Raw genomic sequence first — 20,813 nt, 5'->3', positions numbered from 1 at the left:
CGAGGGCCACATGGGTAGCTCTGCCCCTTGACAGGTGCCCTGCCCCCTGGTTGCCATCTTGTGACCAGAAATCCTGCCCCTTAACCCCTGACCTTGACTGCCCAAAGTCCCTCCCTTTGGCCCCCAGAATTACTCTTTTCAGCAAGGGGTTTTGCCATCTCAGAAGCAGAAAAATACCAAATTATATTCTAAAAAGCAAATATCTACAGCATTCATTAATTTGATTTAAAAAAAAATATTTTTGTCCTGATTTACATGCGTCTGTGTAGTGTACATAGAGCTGATTGCATAATAGCTTAAAATGAAGTCTTATTCGTGTATATTGTGGGGGGGGTGCATATAGGTTTGTGGAGGACTGTGAATGTGGGGTATGTGGAGTGTGGGTGGGTATGGGGTTTGTGGGGCATTGTGTGAGGGGAGGGTGGCTGTGGGTGTATGAGGGGGTATGGGTGTGGGTCTGCATGTATGGCAGCGCAAGATGGGGTGTGGGTGCATGTGTATGGTGGGGTGTATGTGTGGGACTCGCCCTATTGAACACACACAGACACTGTGCCCCTGCCCGCCCACACACACACGCACACATCCTGGTGTGGCCGCATGCTCCCCGGTCTGGTGATGCAGCTGGGAATCATGTGGTGCTGGAGCAGGGCTGGGGGCAGAAAGACACTGAAGGGGGGGGGAGAGGATGGCATGGGACTGGGCTTATTAGTTCTGCTGAGGGCTCCCCCTGGGTCCTACTGTCCCTGACTCGTGTCAGCTTTGACAGGTAGCCAGGAGCAAATAAATATTAATTTACTAATATTTTTAGGGGCCCTGTGGGCCGGATAGAATGGCCTGGAGGGATGGATCTGGCCTGCGGACCATATTTTGCCTACCTCTGTCTTATGTTCTCTTGCATTAACTTCTCATTCCTCAGCTTCCACCTGCTAAAGGAAGAAAACGGGAACAGTACTAAGAAAATTACCTTCTTTTCTTTGATTACATTCAAGAGTGCCTACTATAATCCTGCTCAGAGTGCATCAGATGCTAAAGATTTGAGCATTCATTATCTCTAAGCAACAAGAAATCTCAGGGTATATTAAAAGGTTTTGGCATGTTACTCTGCCAGTTGTGCTTACTCCTGGGACATCCTACTTGTAAGAAGATTGGGCTCCTCCTGAATGCCCACTGTCACCTTGGAGATGTTTGTCATGAGTGTTGTGTGGCTACAAAACTTACTTTTTCAGAAGCGTCTTCATATTGCTCCTGCATCTCCCCAACAAAAAACGTTGGAAATCTGTGCATCAGAAAGAGATATACAGCAGACTACTGTGGCAGAATGCAAACAGATGTATGTCACAGTATGAAAGGAGACATTTCATCCCAGGTACTATTTGAGACCCGGCATGATAAGAGAGCTCAGATCCATCCTGAATCTTGAGGATCTGAATCAGAGTCCAGTGAAAGAAATTTAGAAGGCTCACCATAGGAACTGTTATGCTTTTTCAAAGAAAGAGGCTGCCGTTTACTGTGGACTTTGTGTATGCTTTATATGGAAAGATATTCTCAAGCACAGGACATCCAGTTTGTAATAAGGGAGCAATGCCACTGCTATGACTGACTACTTCTTTGCAGCCTTTTTAACTGATGTTGGAGCAATACTTAACAGTGACGATTACTATTTGTGCATAGTGGGCATGTGTAGGTTCTTCTAAACTGGACACTTGGCTCATCAAAGGAACTTTTAAAAGTGGTCTGAGAATCAGGTTGAGTCATTAGGTGCAAGTCTAGTAGGGTTCACTGTAAATTGTCAGAAATCCTGCTTCTTCCCTTCAGGAAAAAATGGGTGCAATAGACAACTATTTTGGTAGCAGTGTAAGACAATTGCTGGTTAGGTCTAGAATTCAGACTGCATCATTAGAAATAAATAGTAAGTGTAGGTGCATCCACCTTAGACTAAGGAGATGGCACACTCATACTTGTATTATTTGTATTGTATCCACCATGTCTAATATATTCAGAAAAAATGTAACAGATCTAACTTAAGTTGGGAACCTTTGCATGTAGAAAAGTGGGCTTTTGACTTAAGCCATCTCTATCATTACTCTCCTTGTATAGAAAATGAACTTCTGGAGCAAACTGCATTAACAGTATTAGATAGTGAAGTAGTTCTTCAGATATCCTTTCAGTCAAAACTTAAGGAAGGGTTCTCTGTAGGTCACCTGAACAAAACAATATAGGTTGCAAGAGATGTATTCTCTGTTTCTTGAAAATGAAGATGTCTCTGGGCCTAATCACCAGTCTTTTCAGTCTGAAGGATCCTCATCAAGCGTAAGAAAAAAACAAAGTGATTTTTATTCTTTTTTTTTTTAGTTTGATATTCTGGTTCACAGTCTTGTTATTTAGGTAGAATCTGTTTCTGCTATCAGGCTGAGAACCTGGGTACAGATTATCATTCAAAATTCCAGGAATGTCACTTCCAGCAAGGAGAGCTCTCTGCTGACATCCTATTTCCTAACAGAGTATAAGTACAACAGTACAGTACTTCTGAATAGCTGTTCATGTCAGTTCTCAGAAGGATTTTACCACGATTTTACTTGGTACAAATAGGCTGCATTAGGTTTTTGAGGCATTTCCTGCCTTTGCTTGTCCAAATCTGAGTTAAGGACTATTTTTCTTTATTTTAATTTTACAGCTATTTTACCCCCATCTGGACTTACTTTAAGGCAGGCTAGTATCTTTGCAGATGACAGTCACTGGGTTTAGTAAGAGCTTATATGTTTGGGGCTGATGCAGACTTATGCACCACTTGAAACCCATAGGCTTGTTATTTCCTGGTATGAGAGTTTCCAGGTCTGAGTAATCTTTTAGGTTGTAGTAACTTTCTGTATCAAGTTTTATGCATTGAATATTATTGTTGTTCTGATATTTATGGTTTTAGAGTTTTATGTGATCTCCCAGTTTCTGGCAGTAATCTAACAAATATTTTTTTCCTCTACTTAATATAGCTTATGGCTTCCATTGTTTCTGTTGGCTCTGATGCCCTTCGGGAGATAATCCGATGCATGTCCCATACCTGGCAGGATAAAGTGAAATTAGGATGTGTGCAGGAAAAGGTGCAAGAAGTCAAAGGGGCAGAGGGAGACTGAGAAGGGACTTGGTGCCTTTCAGCTTTTCAGTGAGAAGGAAAATATGGTCTTGTATGGGGCAGGAAAATTTGCAGGTGCTTGAGTAAAAAAAATAGGATGTGGGTAACAGATCTGGTGAGTGGGAGAAACAGAAAAGGGTTTAGCAGAAGGATGAGACAGGCAGCAAGAGAGACAATTGACTCTCCCTTTATGATGAGATGAGGTCACCTTGGAGTCATTGTCTGAGCAGCCTCTGAAGAGGCTGCGTTTTTCTGGTTGCATCCAATTCTACTTTGAACTTGATATGTTCATACAGAAGCTGAGAGTGTATCTAAAGACAGGCCAAAACCCCACACTGTTTTTTCTTTTTTTAATTTCATGGTTTTAGGGTCTGACTCATGTTTTATATCTTTGAGCTTGCCAGTTTCAGTATGGTTATGCTCAGACCCAAGATCAGTGATTCTCAATTGGGTATTGCAACATCCCTTGGAGTGCTGTAGTGCCCAGCCCATGTGTGGAGTAAAGCACTCTCCTCCTTTCCTGTCAGAATCTGCACCCCCACTGCAGCATCTCACAGACCAGTGGCATACCTGACTTTGCTCCTCTGGGGACCTTCCTCTACCGTCCAGCACACCTGTGCTGTCCACCACCATACTCTCAGCAGTTCTCCCTGTTGTGGGTGCATGAGCAGATGCATGGACAGAGCTGCTCTTTTCAGCCCTGCTTTGCCCCATGGCTTGTCCCTCACTCCCAGGACCAGTGGGTCCCAGGACAGATGGCTCTGGTTGCCAGCATGCATGGCTCCAGGGTGCAGTCTTGGCTGTAGGGGCCATCCTTATGGTAAGTGGGCATGTGTAGGGCCTTACCCCCTTGGGTATATGGAAGGCAAGAGGAAAGAGTGGAGCACAGCATGGTAAGGTCTTGACCATGGCACCCTTCCCTGGAACCAGCTAGATCAGCGTTTCTCAACCATTTTAGCCTCAAGCAGTTCTCCATAACTTTCCTGAATTTAGATTCTAGCTCAGTAAATCTCAACTGGCACCTGGGGTGCTGCTAAATTCAGAGAAGTTATAGAGGCATGCCTTAAGGCTAAAAAGATTTGAGAACCACTGTTCTAGGCTCTTGCCAAAGATAGGGATGGAATTATACCATAATCTAATCGTGCCAGCATTCTTAGCCTTTCGGCATTCCTATCCCAGTGAGTTATCTCTCCATGTGTCTGCTGTTTAAAAGGTCTTGTCTTTTTTAATCAGTACTTATATAAGCACTTTGTGATACATACTCATTACACATACAGCCTTTTGTTGTTGGATGCCAATTTAATAGATGCTGCTGCAACCAAAAGATAATGTCTGAACAGTTACTTTTCTACCTTAACAACCACTTCTGGTTCATTTCAACTCAAATATATACAAAGCTACTGCACAACTTTAGAAGACATGATTACTTCTTTAAGGAGAAAAACCCATTTCCAAAGGAGGCTGGTCAGAGGTTTTTTAGGCATGGAGCTTTATTTTGATTTAAAATATGACTGTTTATATGGTATTGCATTTTGCCAAATTTTTTAAGCTTCACCCTTCCTTCCTCCCAAGGAAACTCCACTTCCTGGAGGTGGAGACAGTTTAACCTTTTATCTTCTTATTGGCAGCATAATTATATGCACATGTACCTATACAAACATGTTTGTGCATCATGCATATGGTGTGCATGTGTGTCTTATCTGTATCTGTTTGGGGATGGTTCTGTTATTCACAGTTTAATAAATCGACAAGTGAGTTATGCAGATATTTTCAAATAGGTGCTAGTAAAACTAGATTGTATCAGACCACAATCGAGTTTGCATAATTATTTATCTTATGGCAGAGGGAAAATATTTTTAACCAGTGTTTTGAGACCTTACTAGGGCTATTCTATGTACCTCTACTTATCTCTTAATCCCATGAGTTCTATAAAATAAGACTTAGTAGGAGCCTTAAAAGCTTCCAAAATTCACTATTTTCATTTTCATATATATAAAATGACGTGTATTTAAAGTAGAACATTTCCATTCCATAGCTTAGAAGGAAATACCAGGTTCCTCTTCGCAATCTCATAATCTACCATTTCTAATCCTTCAGGATTTTATGTTGATGCATTCTTCAAATCTTAAAGGCTTGGCTTTGACCAGGAAGATTTTCAAGTGTTACATTTAATTTAGGAGTCTGACTTCTTGTCTAAACCAGCATGATTATATTGTTGTTATGGGTGCAATAATACTTGTATAAAAACTTGATTAGCATAATTATTTTCCTTGCTGTATGGCAAGGGTGTTGAACATATAGCCTGCAGAGCTGGGTCATCCAGCCTGCAGGCTTTGCCCTGCCCCTGGCTGGAATGGGGGAATTTCCCACAGCAGTAGCAGACACTAGGTCTGTGTGAAGCTTCGGTTGCTGGTTCGATTTGGAGGAGATTCAGCCTGATTCGGCGGCCGAATCTCCAAATCCAAATAAAATCGGGAGACCCATTAAAAGGTCCGAATCGAATGTAAAGCTTCCAAATTGATTCAGATGAGATTCGGAGGTTCAGATCAGCTGGGGAGAGGCAGGCACAGCCAGGTGGCTGCAGGTTCTCCCGTGGCTCCTCTGGCTGTGTCTGCCTCTCCCCAGGCAGGGGGAGAGCCACAGGAGAAACCCCCATGGCTGCCCTGCCTGGCCCCAGCCTCCTGGCACTTGAAAGAAAAAAAGAAAAAGCCCTACACTCAATGGGGATCAGGGCCTCTGAGGGCTCATGGCAGAGCCCCCCCAGCGCAGTGCAGGACAGTGGGGATTGCCCCCTCCCCCCCCCTGCTTGGCACCCGCAAGGCAGCTGTCACATTGCATGGGTGTGGCTTGGCTTGGCAGGGCGCTGTGTGCTGTCTGGGAGCTGAGGCCACTGATGCTGAGCACTGCTGGGCTCTAGGTGATTGCTGGAGCTGCTCCAGCTCCTGGACAGCATGCGGCACCCTGCCAAGCTGTGCTGCACCCATGCGATGTGACAGCTGCTGTGCAAGTGCCATGTGCGGGGGTGATCCCCACTGCCCCGCGCTGCTTGCGGGGGCTCCGCCACAAGCTCCCAGAGGCCCTGATCTCTGCTACAGCTAGTGAGTACAAGGCTTTTATTTTTATTTATTTTTTTTTTAAGTGCTGGGAGGCTGGGGCTGGGTAGGGCAGCCATGGGGGATTCTCCCGCTGCTCCCCCTGCCAGGGAGAGACAGGCACAGCTGGAGGAGCCGCAGGAGAACCTGCAGCTGCCCGGCTGAGCCTGCCTCTCCCCAGCTGATCCAGATCTCTAAATCAGTGCCAAATCAAATGGGGACAGTGATTCAAATCACTGAATTGAATTGCTGTTCTCCTAATCAGCTGAATCTGAATCCAAGTGACAGCCATGGTGCTGGAGCCCCAGCATCACTGCAGGAACAAACTCAGTACTGTGGCTTGTTCCAGTGGTGGCAGATAAGTACCTGCAATACTCGGCTTCTTCCCATGGTGCTGCTGGGACTCCAGCGCTGCCTCTCTCACTCGTTTGGTTGTTAAGCACCCAAGAAACGGCAGCAGCATTGGAGCCCCAGCAACGCTTCAGGAAGAAGCATGGCACCACAGCTTGTTCCTATGGTGGTAGCCAAGTACCCATGATACTAAGTTTCTTTTTTCTGGGTTCCCAACTGGCACCACATGCCACAGGGTCTTGGCTTGGCCAGTGTGAGTGCTGCATGTACTGAATCCAGCATTGTCTGTAGGCCTAACCTAGCCCACAGGGCCAGCCCAACACCATTCATCTAGTCAGTGGACTGATCCCACGTCATTAGTTGTGATGGTCGGGACACGTGCCAGACAATTGGAAAAGGGCAAATGTAGTGCCCATCTTTAAGAAAGGGAAAAAGAAGGATCCAGGGAACTGCAGACCAGTCAACCTCAGTCCTTGGAAAAATAATGGAGGAGGTCCTCAAAGAATCCATTTTTAAGCACTTAGAGAAGATGAAGGTGATTAGGAACGATCAGCATGGATTCACCAAGGGCAAGTCATGCCTGACCAACCTGATTGCCTTCTATGATGAAATGACTGGCTCTGTGGGTGTGGAGGGAATAGTGGATATGATATACCTTGACTTTAACAAGGCTTTTGATATGGCTTCCCATAACATTCTCGCAAGCAAATTAAGGAAGTATGGGTGGACAAATGGACTGTAAGGTGGATAGAAAACTGGCTGGATCATCAGGCTCAAAGGGTAATAATCAATGGCTCAATATCCATTTGGTAGCAACTGTTAAGGGGAGTGCCCCAGGGGTTGGTTCTGGGGCTGGTTTTGTTCAATATCTTCATCAGCAAGTTTGTGGATGACACTAAGCTGGGGGAGTAGTAGATACTCTGGAGGGTAAGGCTTGGATTCAGAGGCACCTTGACAAGTTGGAGGATTGGACCAACAGAAGTCCCTTGAGGTTCAGTAAGGACAAGTGCAAAGTCCTGCACTTATGACAGAACAATCCCATGCACCAGGACAGCCTGGGGGTGTGTTGCTACCAGATCGGGCAAAGTGACTATTCCTCTCTGTTTGGCACTAGTGAGGCCACATCTGGAGTGCTGTGTCGAGGTAAACTGTTCTCAGTAGTGGCATATGACAGAACAAAGAACAGTGGTCTCTAGTTGCAGCAAGGGAAGTTTAGATTAGCTATTAAGAAAAATGTTTTCACCAGGAGGATAGTAAAGTGCTAGAGTTGCTAGCTTCTGTGGTTTTGTTAGCTTAAGATTGAGAACATCTCTATTGTTAAAAACAAACCAACAAAAACCACGCTTACTAGAGTTTTCTTATATGCATATAGGAGTACATGACAGTGCGCTAAACTTGGGGGGGGGGGGGGTTAACTTTTAGTGTATGTTGTAGGTACTCTCTTACTTTTGATGTCCATGGCATAAAGGCAGTAGGTCTTTTCAAACACCCATAGTAGGGTGGTGGCCTCAAAGTAGGCTAAAACTTAAGCTGTAGCTTTTCCTTCTGCACAGTAAAAAGGCTGAACAAATGCAGCTCAATCTGTTTTGGTGTTACTTTGGTTGTACAAAAGCCAGCTCATCAGAAATAAGGTAATCAAGACTTCAAAATTCACAAAGTGAAAAACAAATTCTTAAAAGTTTGAAGCTGCCATTATATCTTTAAAAAAAAAACAACCCTCAAAACAATGAGACCAATGTTTCCTACTTCCCCTTTCATACTTATGTTGATTATTGTCCCATGAATGCTTTGATACAGTGCCTTTTGATCTTTTCCACCTCAGGCTTCAACCCCCTCACTCAAACGCAACTCCTTGTCACAAATAAGAGGGGATAGAAATGGCATGTTTGTTATCCTCGTGTTATGAATGTCTTGTTACCAAGTTCTCAGTCTTTCTCCTTTAGTTTCCCCATCAGCCATCCTTGGTTGTGTCAAGTCTACCTGCAACTCTGCTTTATAAGGGGACAGACAGGGGGTTTTATTATTTTTCATTGAAATCTTAGCAGATATTTATTATATGCACTCAAAAATAAACATTTGGTCAATTTTAAACATTTTTCACATTTAGTACAAGGCCTTCTGATTAATTAAAAATTGCTTGTATTATACAGCTTAGAGCAGTGATTCTCAACCAGGGTGATGAGCCCCCAAGGATGCCCTGAAATCCTTTGTAGGGTGTTGTGAAGTGTGAGGAAATACACCAGATATGAGGAGATAAGCAAATAAATGCAGGCTCAGGCTGAGTCCCTTGCTGCCCATTTCCCTGCCACAACTGCTCAGCCCCTTTGCAAGGAGGTAAGCACTGTAATAAGTAAGTTCATTTTTTTTAAATGGAGTGCTGCTTAATTCACAAAAGTTATGAAGAGTTGCTTTGAATCTATCTAAAAATGTTGAGAACCACTGGTTTAGAGGGTATTTCCATACATGAATTATTAGTGCACAAAAAGTATTAAAATGTATGGGTATTTTTTCACAGTAATAAGCAGCAGTTTGAGGAACTCTTCATGAGAGAGAGAGAGAGAGAGAGAAATCCACCTCTGAGGCCAAACAGGTTTCAATCACTAGGAAAGGTTTTTGGGTTTTTTTTCACCAAACGTAAGAGCATCTGAAAATAAGTTTATAGTGAAAGTCCTAATTTATAATTGAGTATACCAGTTTTTCATAGTGAAGAGCTGGCTTTTCTTCTCTACATGCCAGTTACTGGTAAGTAAACCAGTAAAAACTAAACAAGTACAAAGATTGTAAAAGATAACTTCAAAAATATAGGCCTAGCAAGAAAAACCTGCTTGTAAAGAGTTCTTATTCTTGCTTTTTCCTTATCTGTTTCTCCTCTGAAAAACTACATCCTGTGGGAACCTTTGCTTAATCTTAAATGTCTATCTATTCCTGCAGTATGAGGTTTTTGTCAAAACGTCAGCTTTTGAATTTCCTGGCCTCTGATTAAATCGTTAAATTCAGTGTTTCATTGACACAGTCCTTATATTTTGTTTTAGAACAAAGAACTATGCTAGTGCATTGAACTTGAAAGCAAATTGCTTTCAAAAGTACTTTTGAATATGCTCAGGGAGCAAATGTTCATAAGGCCATACTGGGAAATCATGCCTGTCTTAGTTTTAGTCCTAATTCTTTGGTGATAACCACACTAGTCTTTGGAGGAAACATGTACTTCCTCTCAAAAGAAGGATGAATGCATTTGTGATGGGGGTTAGGCATGCTCATCATTTGTGCATTATTTCAAGATCATTATTATTCTTTTAACATTATCTAATTCGGAACATTCATTTAGAGCGCTCAGGGGTCGGTTGTATTGTGCAGAGCATGCAAAATTTAAAATGGGTACAAAGAATACAGTGAAAATGCTCCAGATTTGCTAAGCTGTTCTTGTAGTAGAGGAAAAAGTGTCTCATTTATGATGGCACAGGAAAATATTCAATATATATCATAGTCTGACTGTTGCCCTTTCTCTCTCACCTCTTTTCAATCTGCAGAGAACTGACGTGTCATTCACGCTGTTTCAAAACCTCAAAGTATTCAGACCATTTAAAAAGTATAAGATATAATTGTAGAAACAACTAGAAGGAAGAAAGGATGGGGGAGGACTAAACTAGCCAGTGTATCTGGGGAGGATCTTATTTAAGATGAACAAGTCTGGTTTTACCCCCCTGGCTTATGTTAAGACTATTATTAAACATGTGCTCCTTTTAGATCCTGGATTTTTAACTTGTGAATTAAAAACCTCCAGGGCAATAGCAAGCAGTTCCCCTTTCTTTATTGTCAAATGGATTAGGGAAAATATCCCAGAATATTTTTCTTACAATATTAGCAGTTGCTCTATAACAAAAGGGAATAGCTGATTTAAAAGTTGATTATATCTAGTCTACATAGATGTGAGGAAAATAAATTTGGTTAGGCACACTCCATCATGTTCCCTACTAAATTGTCTCCACTGAAAAAGTGTAAACTCAAACATCATAAGCTCAAAGTTTCAAAATGAAACCATCTTTTCATTATCAAAGTGCAAATAAAGTGATCTGTTGCTTAAAATTCAGAATCTGCTCTTTGGAAAAGCCAAACCAGTTTTGTCCTAATGAGTGCTGACACACGTGAAAAAAACCAAAAAACTCCCAAAACTCGGTACTTTTCCGGAAGTGGAAGCATGTTAATTTGACCTGGTCCCCAACGTCTGTATAGATTGAGCGCTTCAGCAGGGTGTTTTGGCCCTTTTATCTAAAGCAAATTCAGTCAGCCATTAGATAAAAGCACCAAAAAGCCCCGCTGAATTACCTGATCTATACTGACATTGGGCAAGCTTGGTGTCAAACTAATGCAATGCCTCTTCTGGACATGCGCTGCACTCAGTGTGGGGGTGCACCGAGCTTAAAGTAAAGCACTATTTTGTTGGGTTTTTTGCATTTGTTTTGTTTTTTTTGATATCTGTAAGCAGCAGCATGCCTTCAGTTCCTTTCCAAAAAGAAAAAGGAGGAGGACACTTTTGGCGTTAGGACAGGAGGAGGAGGAAAAGGAGGACACTTTTGGGGTTCACTAGAAATTTTAGCCCAAAGGTTAATTTTGAGGATAATGTAGGGTAGGGGTGGGCAAAATGTGGCCCAGGGACCGGATGCAGCCCACTAGGCCATTCTATCCAGCCTGCGGGGCCCCTAAGAAGTTTAGAAAATTAATATGTATCTGCCCCTGGCTGCCTATCACTCGGCCCTCGATGGCTTGCCAAAACTCAGTAACCAGCCCTCTGCCCAAAATAATTGCCCACCCCTGTTGTAGGGTATGTATAAATGGCTACAAATACATTTAGAATGGAATATTCAAGACTTGTATTGTAGAATCACAGTAATAGCAATACATCTGTCTTAAAGTGGGGCTGATTAGAATTGCTTCTTCTCAATTGTAAACAGCACTAACTAACCAGTAAGTGGCTAAACTAGTACCTGAGCTTCTAACTGGAATGTTCCCAGCAAGAAGACTCCAGTCTTGGTATACGCTCAGCCTTCACCCTTTCTTGTTTTGTGGCAGCCTCCCCAAACTATAATAGATCAGTCTAAAAAGTTATTGTTCTTAGCGGTGATACTGGTATTCCTGAACAACAACTCTTCTGGTACTCTAATCTTGATTTGATAAAAATCAGGAGTTCACAAAGAGAGCCTGTTTTCTTCTATATTATTCTTTTCATTTTAGATATATTTACATCCCACAACAGGGGTTTAAAGACATTTGGGTGAGGGTAGGTCCTGTATTAGTCTTCCACACCTTTCAAAACTATTGTTAGGAACCTTCTTTATAATAGCTTATTGGAATAAACAGCTGCACCTGCCCTCATCCTTCATGTAAGCACATACATCTTTTTCATGCTCTGTCATATGGATTATATTTGCTCACAAATTTGTTCAGTGACTTTAATGCTAAGAGTTAGGATCCCTCCATTATCTGTTTATAGGAGAGATGCTCAACCTCTGGCCAGCAGGCCAAGTACGGCCCGTAGAGCCTTGGAATCTGCTTGCGGGACTTCCTGTGGGCAACTTGTCAATTGCTGCTCCCTGCTGCCAAACTGTGGGGCAGGTCAGAGCTAGGTCACAACCCTCTCCGGGCCCAGCCAGATTGGGGCCAGGCTATACCTCCTTCCCTCTGAATGGCTGGGTTGGGCCTGGACTATACCTCCTTTTCCCTGTGGGGCTGGTTGGGCCATACTTCTTCCCCCTGAGCAGCTGGTTTGGGGCCATCCTTCCTCCCTCCCCACCCACCCAAGACTGAGCCACGTCTCCTTCCTTCTGCCCAGCTAGGATGGAACCCGGCCCCCTGTCTGGTTGGTTTGGGGCTGGGTCATCACCCTCCCGCAGGCCTGGGTTGGGGCCAGCCCAAGTCTCCTTCCCCATGCAGCTGGATTGGGGCGGAGCTGTTCCCCTCCCCATTCTGTGTGGCCTAACAGGGCCTTGCTGCATCTGCCTTGGATGCTGGATTGAGTCCACCTGCTGGAACCAGCCTGCAGAGGGATTAGGCACTGTCCATCCAGCCAGTCAAAAATGATTGAGTTTTACTGGTCTGTGGTGATTCCCCTTAATGAAAGCTTAATATATTAGGAGCCCTTCTAAAGGTAGTGATTCTATAGATATGGCAAAACTTAGCCAGCCAGGAGAGCAATACACATTCACATGTAAGTTGGATGCTTCCTTTATTAAACTGTGTCATAGTACACCCTGTGACAGAACATCTAACCTTTCCAAGGACTGCTTCACATAAGACATGCTTTCTCCTCTCCCCTTTTCCCTACTTTATTCCCTGGCACTTTATTTCAAGGAATAGTAAAAGCTTCTCTCATACCATCAGTATGGTACAGCTTATAGCTTCCTCGTGAAGATGTTAGTTTCTCAAGACTTTTGAAAAGCTAAGGCAGAAGAAATTCTCTATGGCTCTGCACCAATGTTGGCATTTTACTAGCTGTGAGGTATGTGCAGAAGCTGCCCTCTTTCATTTAACCACAAGTAGAATTTTCCATAGGCCATAGCACTTGCTTGTGCTGGAGACAGGGTTAATATAAACTATTTGTTCACCAGAAATTTATTGGAAAATTTCTGACATTTATTTCAAAATAAGGTTTATTGGCCAAATGAGTAGCTTTGTCCTGACAAATTGCAGAGAGCAAAGCTTTTATTGAATGACTTTTCTGCTTTAAGAGTTTATTTCTTCCTTTTAGAATTCAGATAACTACCATTGGTAGTAATGATTGTGGCAAATATGTACTCTGAAGATAAATGTGTGTGTTTTGGGGGTTTTTTAATGCAGATATTTCAGGTTTGTTTAAAGACTTCTAGATCTAAATTATTTTTTTTAAAGCCTGATCTTTGGGTTAATGTTCTCAATTTTAAATGCCTATTTGTGTGTTCTTGACCCTATATATGACAGAACAGGAATAAATGCCAATATATTGCTTGTCCTCTTGTAGTACATGGCCATTATGTTTTATGCACTTTATTGCAGACACTGTGTGGTAACATTTAAAATCCATTGTGTCATTTTGCAATTGAGTACATGGTACATGGTAACACTGATTTAAAGGCACAATCCAGCTCTACCGTGTACTGTCTTGAGAACTGAGAGGTACTGGTTGGGCATATAGATGACCTTAATACCCATTCTTTTATAAGTAAAGACTACGTTAATCTGCAAAAAATATTTCTTAGCCTTATATAATACCCTTTTTCATTTTTTTTGTCACTGCTGATAGTCTTGACACAACTCAGGGCTGTTCATAGCACAACATCTTCTCATAGCAGATAAAAATAATCATTATATAACAGGGAATATGCAAAAAGTCCTGTAGGTGTGAAATATTTTTATGAAGGTATATTCTATGTATCAATGCAAAAACTGTATTTAACTTGCACTTAAAATAAAGTCTTGAAATGGAAGTTTAACTTCTAATGCTTCTTTTTTTATTAGTTTCAATGGTAAAGCAGCTGTTGTATCACACCACTTTGTAAGTAACCTGTGTGAATAAAACTGCAGGAAATGTATAATATAACACTTTTTTTCTTTTGGGTGGCAAATGTTTTTTCAGGTCCTCTTGGGGTTACCAGAGGAGCATTAGCTACATTTTTCCCCCTGCTACTCTCATTAAACTTGAGTTATACGGGAATAAAATTGGCTAAGTGTCTCTCCCCCACCTCCCATCTGGAGAACAATTCTATTAGGATAGATTCTGCCTACCACCACCCAAAAAATTCCTGCTTAGAATTAAAGCACCTGTTCTACACTCTTTAGTTAAACTTTCTTAAAGTGTTTTCTTTCTGTCACAACACAGTAAATGTAACTCTTTTTTGCGTTATTTGTATGAAATAATTATATTTAAATAAAGATTTAGTATTGCATAGAAGTAAATGCTAGATTTTTCCATTGCAAACAAGTTTTGTTCCTTTAAGCAGTCTGGGACATCTTGATAATTTTCTGTACTTCACTAATCTTCCCTCCTTTTTTTCCCTTTCCAAATGTTGGGGGAAAAAAATTGATTTTTTTTTTTTCCATGATCATCAAGGAGGTGACCGTGTAAGAGGAAAACTGTTCCTTAAGAAGAAATGTTAGGGACATTTAGAACCATGAATGGAGGCCAGGATGGGAAGATTTTTTTTTTTTAAAGACTTGAACTAGCATTGCTTCTACACACCATTGATTCTTTTATGTTCACAAGGATTAACTGATGCAGGAAAACATCAGAATCAAACTGATCAATGTACTGTTTCAAAACCCACATAAATGGTTATATCACCCTTGAAAGGTTTAAAACTGCATACCTTCAGCTCTTCCCTGTCCGCCGCGTGTAAATAATTCAAGATACTCAAATATTTTAACCTTTGTTGTGCTGGCTTTGCAAACCAAACACTCTTAAATCACTGTATGTGTGGTGAAAAAAAAGTCTAAGCTTGTGACTTCTGTCCCTGGATTGGCAAGTGCTGGGAGCAGTGCTGAGTTGGTAGTCTCAGGTTCTCTTAATCTTTTACATTCTTCTGAGTTGATTAGTGCACTTTAGCTAGGAGGGTCTCCTCTTGTTCAAGACCTGTTATGTCTGTTTTAGATACATTAGTAAACATACTAGGTTTCCAACAGTTGGGTTTTTGGAAACTAAATTGTAAAGTATACTTTCTAGATTCCAAACATATGAATAAATACTTATAAATTTAATAATCGGACATTTTTTACAGGATTGTATACTTTGATTCTACTTTCTTAACTGCAACTCCACCTGTTTTAAATGTTGGAGGATATGTTTGTGATTATACACATAGGGATGTTGAATGACATCTGGAGACATCTTTATTAGTCATTTGCTATGTGGCAGAAAACTGTCTTACCCTTTTCATGGTCTCCATAAATGTACATTAAGTGCAGATCCAGAGCTGGTTTACTCTTAGTACATTCCTGAAAACATCTACGATGATAACTCCAAAATCAGTATTCATCATTACATGCTCCTGTACTGTGCAGCAACTACACTGTCACAAGTTCAAATCTGATTTACACGTTCAATTACAGGCTGCATCACGGAGGGAAATATTGCATTTAAATATTTGTTACCAAATACATTACATATCGCTTTTATATTGTGCTGTTTAAAATTACTTTAAAACAATTGAGAGAGGAAAAGTCCCTCTTTCTCTTAAACATAGTCATTTGGTTGGAAGAGGCATTCAATCCATCTATCCTTTCTGGATTGTAGTAGGATCTATTTAATTTTTCTTGCATCTTCTCTAAAACGTGACTGAATATTCTATTCTTGAATATCTGCCATAAGGTCAGTCTAACAGTCAGTTCCTGGTAACGCCTGCTATTTCTTCATTATTCTTAAGTAAAATGTGGTTATAGCAGTATCCTAGCTACAGCAAGGATACCACTTACAGTGCTCTAATATCACTACTTCTGTCCACATCTTTTTGTGAGAATAATGGATTCTTGTTTGTAGTACTGTTTGTAGTACTGGTTTTCCACCAGTCATTCTCACTTTTTTGGTTTTAATTTAGAACCTTACATATATTCATGCTTGGTCCTAATTGCTGTCTTGTCTTGCTGGTTCCTTCATTATCACTTTCTCCTTTCTGAATTATATTTATATATGCTTCAAGGACTTGATTTGAATGGGTTTAAGAAGCTGAATTATTCTTTAGCCTGTTCTTTCCCAATTCTGCCTGTAATGTGTCTCCCCCTTCTCAGTACAGTTTATTGTATGTAATTATCTGTTAATGTTCCCACACAAATTTTAACTGGAGCTGTTCTCATCATTATATGTTGAGTCAACTTGTATGTAGTAATTGAGAATACTGTATATGTCCATCCAAGGTATCACACGGAGGTGCTTAAGTGTATATGGCATATTACAAATTGGTTACTAGAAAGGAGTCCTGTTTTTAAGGAACCCAAAATAAATGTTTTTCTTCCCCCTCCCCCCCACATTGAAAACTGGCATATTAGGGTTAAATCTGAAAATTAAGTCTTCAAAGAAACAAAAGAGTCTTTTATCCCTAGCATTGTGGAATAGAAGGAAGGGAACAAGATATCAAGGCAGCAGGAGACAAGTAGGAAATGTGAGAGATGAAGTGTACAGGAATATGAAGTGAGAGGCTGTGTAATAAAACATCTCTTCTTATCTTTTGTCTTTTCTCCCCTTGATAGAGGTATACATTATCATTGGTCCATGTTTCTGGAACACTATAAATTACAGTGCAGTACAGCTTTTGTTTTCCTGCTTTTCAATCATATTTTCTGCATTAGTTAAAAAAAAACAAAAAAACTATATTTTATATTGTTTCATTGAATTGTTTTTAATTCTTATTTGTACTCCTTGTTAGGCCCCAGCAGCACTGAAATTTGACTCTTGCCTGAATCAAAGCCTGGAATCCTGTGCCATCTACCTTTTTTTTCACTAGTACCTTGACCACCTGTCCTCTTCTAATTTAAACTACTTAGTAGACAGAAAAATGGGTCATCTGCAGTGCTGATTGAACCTCTCCAGCGTGTTCAATTCCATATCCTTATGGAAGGAAAAGAAATGCTTTGCTAATCCAGCCCTTTTCAACCATCATAGATTCATAGATGTTAGGGTTGGAACGGACCTAAATAGATCATCAAGTCTGGCAGGAAAGTGTGCTGGGTTCAGATGACTCCAGCCAGATGCCTATCTAACCTCCTCTTGAAGACCCCCAGGGTAGGGGAGAGCACCACCTTCCTAATGTCCAGTCTAAATCTGCTCTCTGCCAGCTTATGGCCATTATTTTTTGTAACCCCCAGGGGTGCCTTGGTGAGTAGAACCTCACTAATTCCCTTCTGTGCCCCCATGATGAATTTATAGGCAGCCACAAGGTCACCTCTCAACCTTCTCTTGCAGAGGCTGAAGAGGTCCAGGTGCCCTACTCTCTCCTCGTAGGGCTTGGCCTGCAAGCCCTTAACCATATGAGTGGTCCTTCTCTGGACCCTCTCCAGGTTATCCACATCCCTCTTGAAGTGTGGCGCCCAAAACTGGGTGCAGTATTCCAACTGCGGTCTGACCAGTGCCCAATAGAGGGGAAGTATCACCTCCTTGGTTCTGTTTGTCATGCATCTGCTGATGCATGATAAAGGGCAGTTAGCTTTGCTGATGACTTTGTCACACTGATGACTCATGTTCATCTTGGAGTCCACTAGGACTCCGAGATTCCTTTCTGCTTCCATACTACTGAGCAGGTCATTTCCTAGGCAGTAGGTGTGCTGAACGTTTTTCTCCATAGGTGCAGCACTTTGCATTTCTCCTTGTTAAATTGTATTCTGTTGTTTTCTGCCCATTTGTCCAACCTCCTATCCAGGTCTGCCTGTAGTTGTTCCCTGCCCTCCGGCGTGTCCACTTCTCCCCACAGTTTTGTATCATCTGCAAACTTGGACAGAGTACACTTCACTCCCTCGTCCAAGTCACTGATGAAGGTGTTGAAGAGTATCGGTCCAAGGACTGAGCCCTGCAGGACCCCACTGCCCACGTCCTTCCAGGTTGATACCAACCCTTCCACCACCACTCTCTGGGTACGACCCTCTAGCCAATTTGCCACCCACTGGTTCACTACCATGGTCCTTCTGGTTCTTAATTAGTTTATTCTTAGTATTTATACTGTTATCAACACTGGGTAATTGCAATAGAATTTCCTTCAGATCTTGGCTCTGGTCTCCCATGCTTTTTAGTGATCTTGTCACGGGCTGGCTAATGTTGACAATGACAAATGGTTTCTTTCTGGCAGCATTTGTGGTAGTAGCCAATCTCTTTGTTACTTTGTTGGCTTCTTTTCCCCTTCCTCCCCCTGCCATACTGTGAATGTCAGATGTATGTACAATGTTTCCCCTAGACTCTTAGGGCTGGAAGAGATTGCAGGGGTCATCAGGAAGATAATCCCCTTCTCAGGGCAGGATCATCTCTGTCTAAAACTATTTCAGACGATTGTCTAAACTGCTGTTAAAAACTTACAAGTGTGGAGATTCCACAACCTCTGTAGGTAACCTGTTCTAATGCTTAACCACCTGCGTAGTGAGAGAGTTCTTTCTAATTTCCAACGTGAATTTCCCTTATTGCAGGTTAATACCGTTGTTCTTGTCCTGTCCCTTGTGGCCACAAAAAAAATTTCACCATCCTCTTTATAACCACCCTTCAGATATTTGAAGATAGTTTATCAAATCTTCCCCGAGACTTCTCTTCTCCAGACTACTCCAGTACTTCTTCCAGAGAATCCAGCCTTTTTTCATTGGTCTTTCTTCCTGTAATCATTTTGTTGCTCTCTACTGGACTCTTTATTAAAGTGTGGTGCCAAAAATTGGACACAGTACTCCAGGTGAGGCCCCATCTGTGCCACACAGAGGAGAAGAATTACTTCCCTTGTCTTACGAGTGATACTCCTCTTAGTACAAACCACTATACATTCTTGGCTTTCTTTGCAACAAGAGCATGTTGTTCTCTAGTATTCAGCTAGCAGTCTGTTATAACCCCCAGGTCCTTTTCTGTAGTACTGCAGCCAAGCCAGTCATTCCCCAATTTGTGTTTGTACATTTGATTGTTCCATTCTATGTGCAAGACTCGCACTTGTCCTAATCGGATTTCATTTGCTTTCATTATTGATTTTATTTGATTTTTCCAGTTTATCAAGGTCATTCTGAATCCTAATCCTGTTCTCTAAAGTGTCTGCAACTTGACTCAGCTTGGTGTCATCAAAGAATGTGCTAAATGTGCACTCAATTTTATCCTTCAAATTATTAATGGAGATATTAAACAGTACCCAAGATAGACCAGTGGGGAACCCCACTTTATATCTCCTCCCAATTAGACAGTGAGCCATTGATAAATTACACTTTGGGCATGATGATATAATATACTATGTATCCATCGTACACTAATTTAATCTAGACTGTATTTCCTTAGTTTACTAATTATATTTATTATCACAAAGAACACTGAAAATTTTTAGTTTTATATTTACTAGATAGCTGTCATAACATAGCTAGTTGGTAGATAACAAAACTCAGAGTAGATATGTTTGTCACTGTTCTGTTTGTTCTCTGTGCATATAAGTACTGAGGTAATTGATTACCAGAGTTAATGTAGTACCATCAGTAAACATTAGTGCATGTATTGAACTGTTGAGTTGATATCCTGGGATACATAAGAAAAACAGAGCTGATGTGATCACTTCTTTATAAAGCGATTCTCATAATAAATGGAAAAGGCAGAGTTATCTCCTTCCTTACTCCTGGATTGCTTGTTATTGTACAGCGGTCAGTAATTAGACAAGTAATTTAAAATGCATCAGGTGCTATCCAGAGGAGTCAACAAATAATTTTCATAATTCTTGCTTGCACTGGTATGCCAAATCTGAACTGAAAAGAAGGCATTTTGCTAAACCACAGTACAAGAACGTGCACATGTAAAGGCAGAAATTGACTACTGCATTAGAGTTGAAACATTCCAAGTAGAAGCAGCATTTCTGCTGCCCTCTCTACTGTCCATGTATCAACCCTCCTGAATCTGATACACACTCAGCAACTGCTTAATTTGATTCCTTGGTACATATACACCATATTTTGCCCCTTCAGCCCAGCTTTCACCCCAGCTAGCTTGTCTGTAAGAGGCACCAAGTGTTGTGGTAAGATACAGGAAAGTGGCCTCTACTATCCTGTTTGTCTCCAAGGCTTTGTCAGCATAGCTGCACAGAACACATTGCCAGATTGATTGTCTACAAGTTTGCTTATGCACTGTAGGAAGCCTCTTGCATGCTTCCTCCTGAATGTCAGAATCTTTGTAATGTGTGGGAACCAATCCATTTACCATCCCTACTTTCTTCTGCAGTTAGCTAGGTTCGAATTGGAAAGGGAAGTAGGGAGTGCTTACTCATTAAATCTAACATCACCACTTAAACAAAGCAACATCATTATTGCTGTTATCTGGATCCTCATGTGGATGCATCCAGCTCTGTTGCATTTCAGTCTTTTGTTCTTCCCGCTCTCCGTGGTGTTTGTCAAAATCTCCTGCAGTGAAGACAGACAAAGATGTTAGAGAACTCTAAACAGCTTGTATAGGGTTTTCATATAGAAAGCAGAGCCGATTAAAACTTTAACCTTTCATCTCAAGGAAGCTTAAGTAATTTCGGTGCCATTTCCAAGTAAATCTGAAAACAGATTTTTAGAAGTATACAGTGCAA

At 41.4% G+C, this 20,813-nt stretch overlaps 1 protein-coding gene across 7 annotated transcripts in view; it reads left to right on the top strand.

The window, feature by feature from the left end:
* WDR33 (WD repeat domain 33) overlaps window positions 1–20,813 on the top strand; it is a 116,900-nt gene that overhangs the window by 57,113 nt on the left and 38,974 nt on the right. The window contains exon 8 of one of the 7 annotated variants that reach the window (XM_059730898.1): window positions 8,721–14,027. The exons of 5 other annotated variants lie outside the window; for them this stretch is intronic. In XM_059730898.1, the coding sequence (XP_059586881.1) occupies window positions 8,721–8,725 (5 nt within the window). In that variant the 3' untranslated portion in view covers window positions 8,726–14,027. Of the gene's footprint in view, window positions 1–916; window positions 5,691–8,720; window positions 14,028–20,813 lie in introns of those variants that run through there. One more of the 7 variants, XM_059730897.1, reaches the window with a different exon arrangement.

The sequence above is a fragment of the Alligator mississippiensis genome, chromosome 7 (genome assembly GCF_030867095.1).
Source record: "Alligator mississippiensis isolate rAllMis1 chromosome 7, rAllMis1, whole genome shotgun sequence".
Taxonomy (NCBI): Eukaryota; Metazoa; Chordata; order Crocodylia; family Alligatoridae; genus Alligator; species Alligator mississippiensis.
This window is presented reverse-complemented; position numbering and strand designations above follow the sequence as displayed.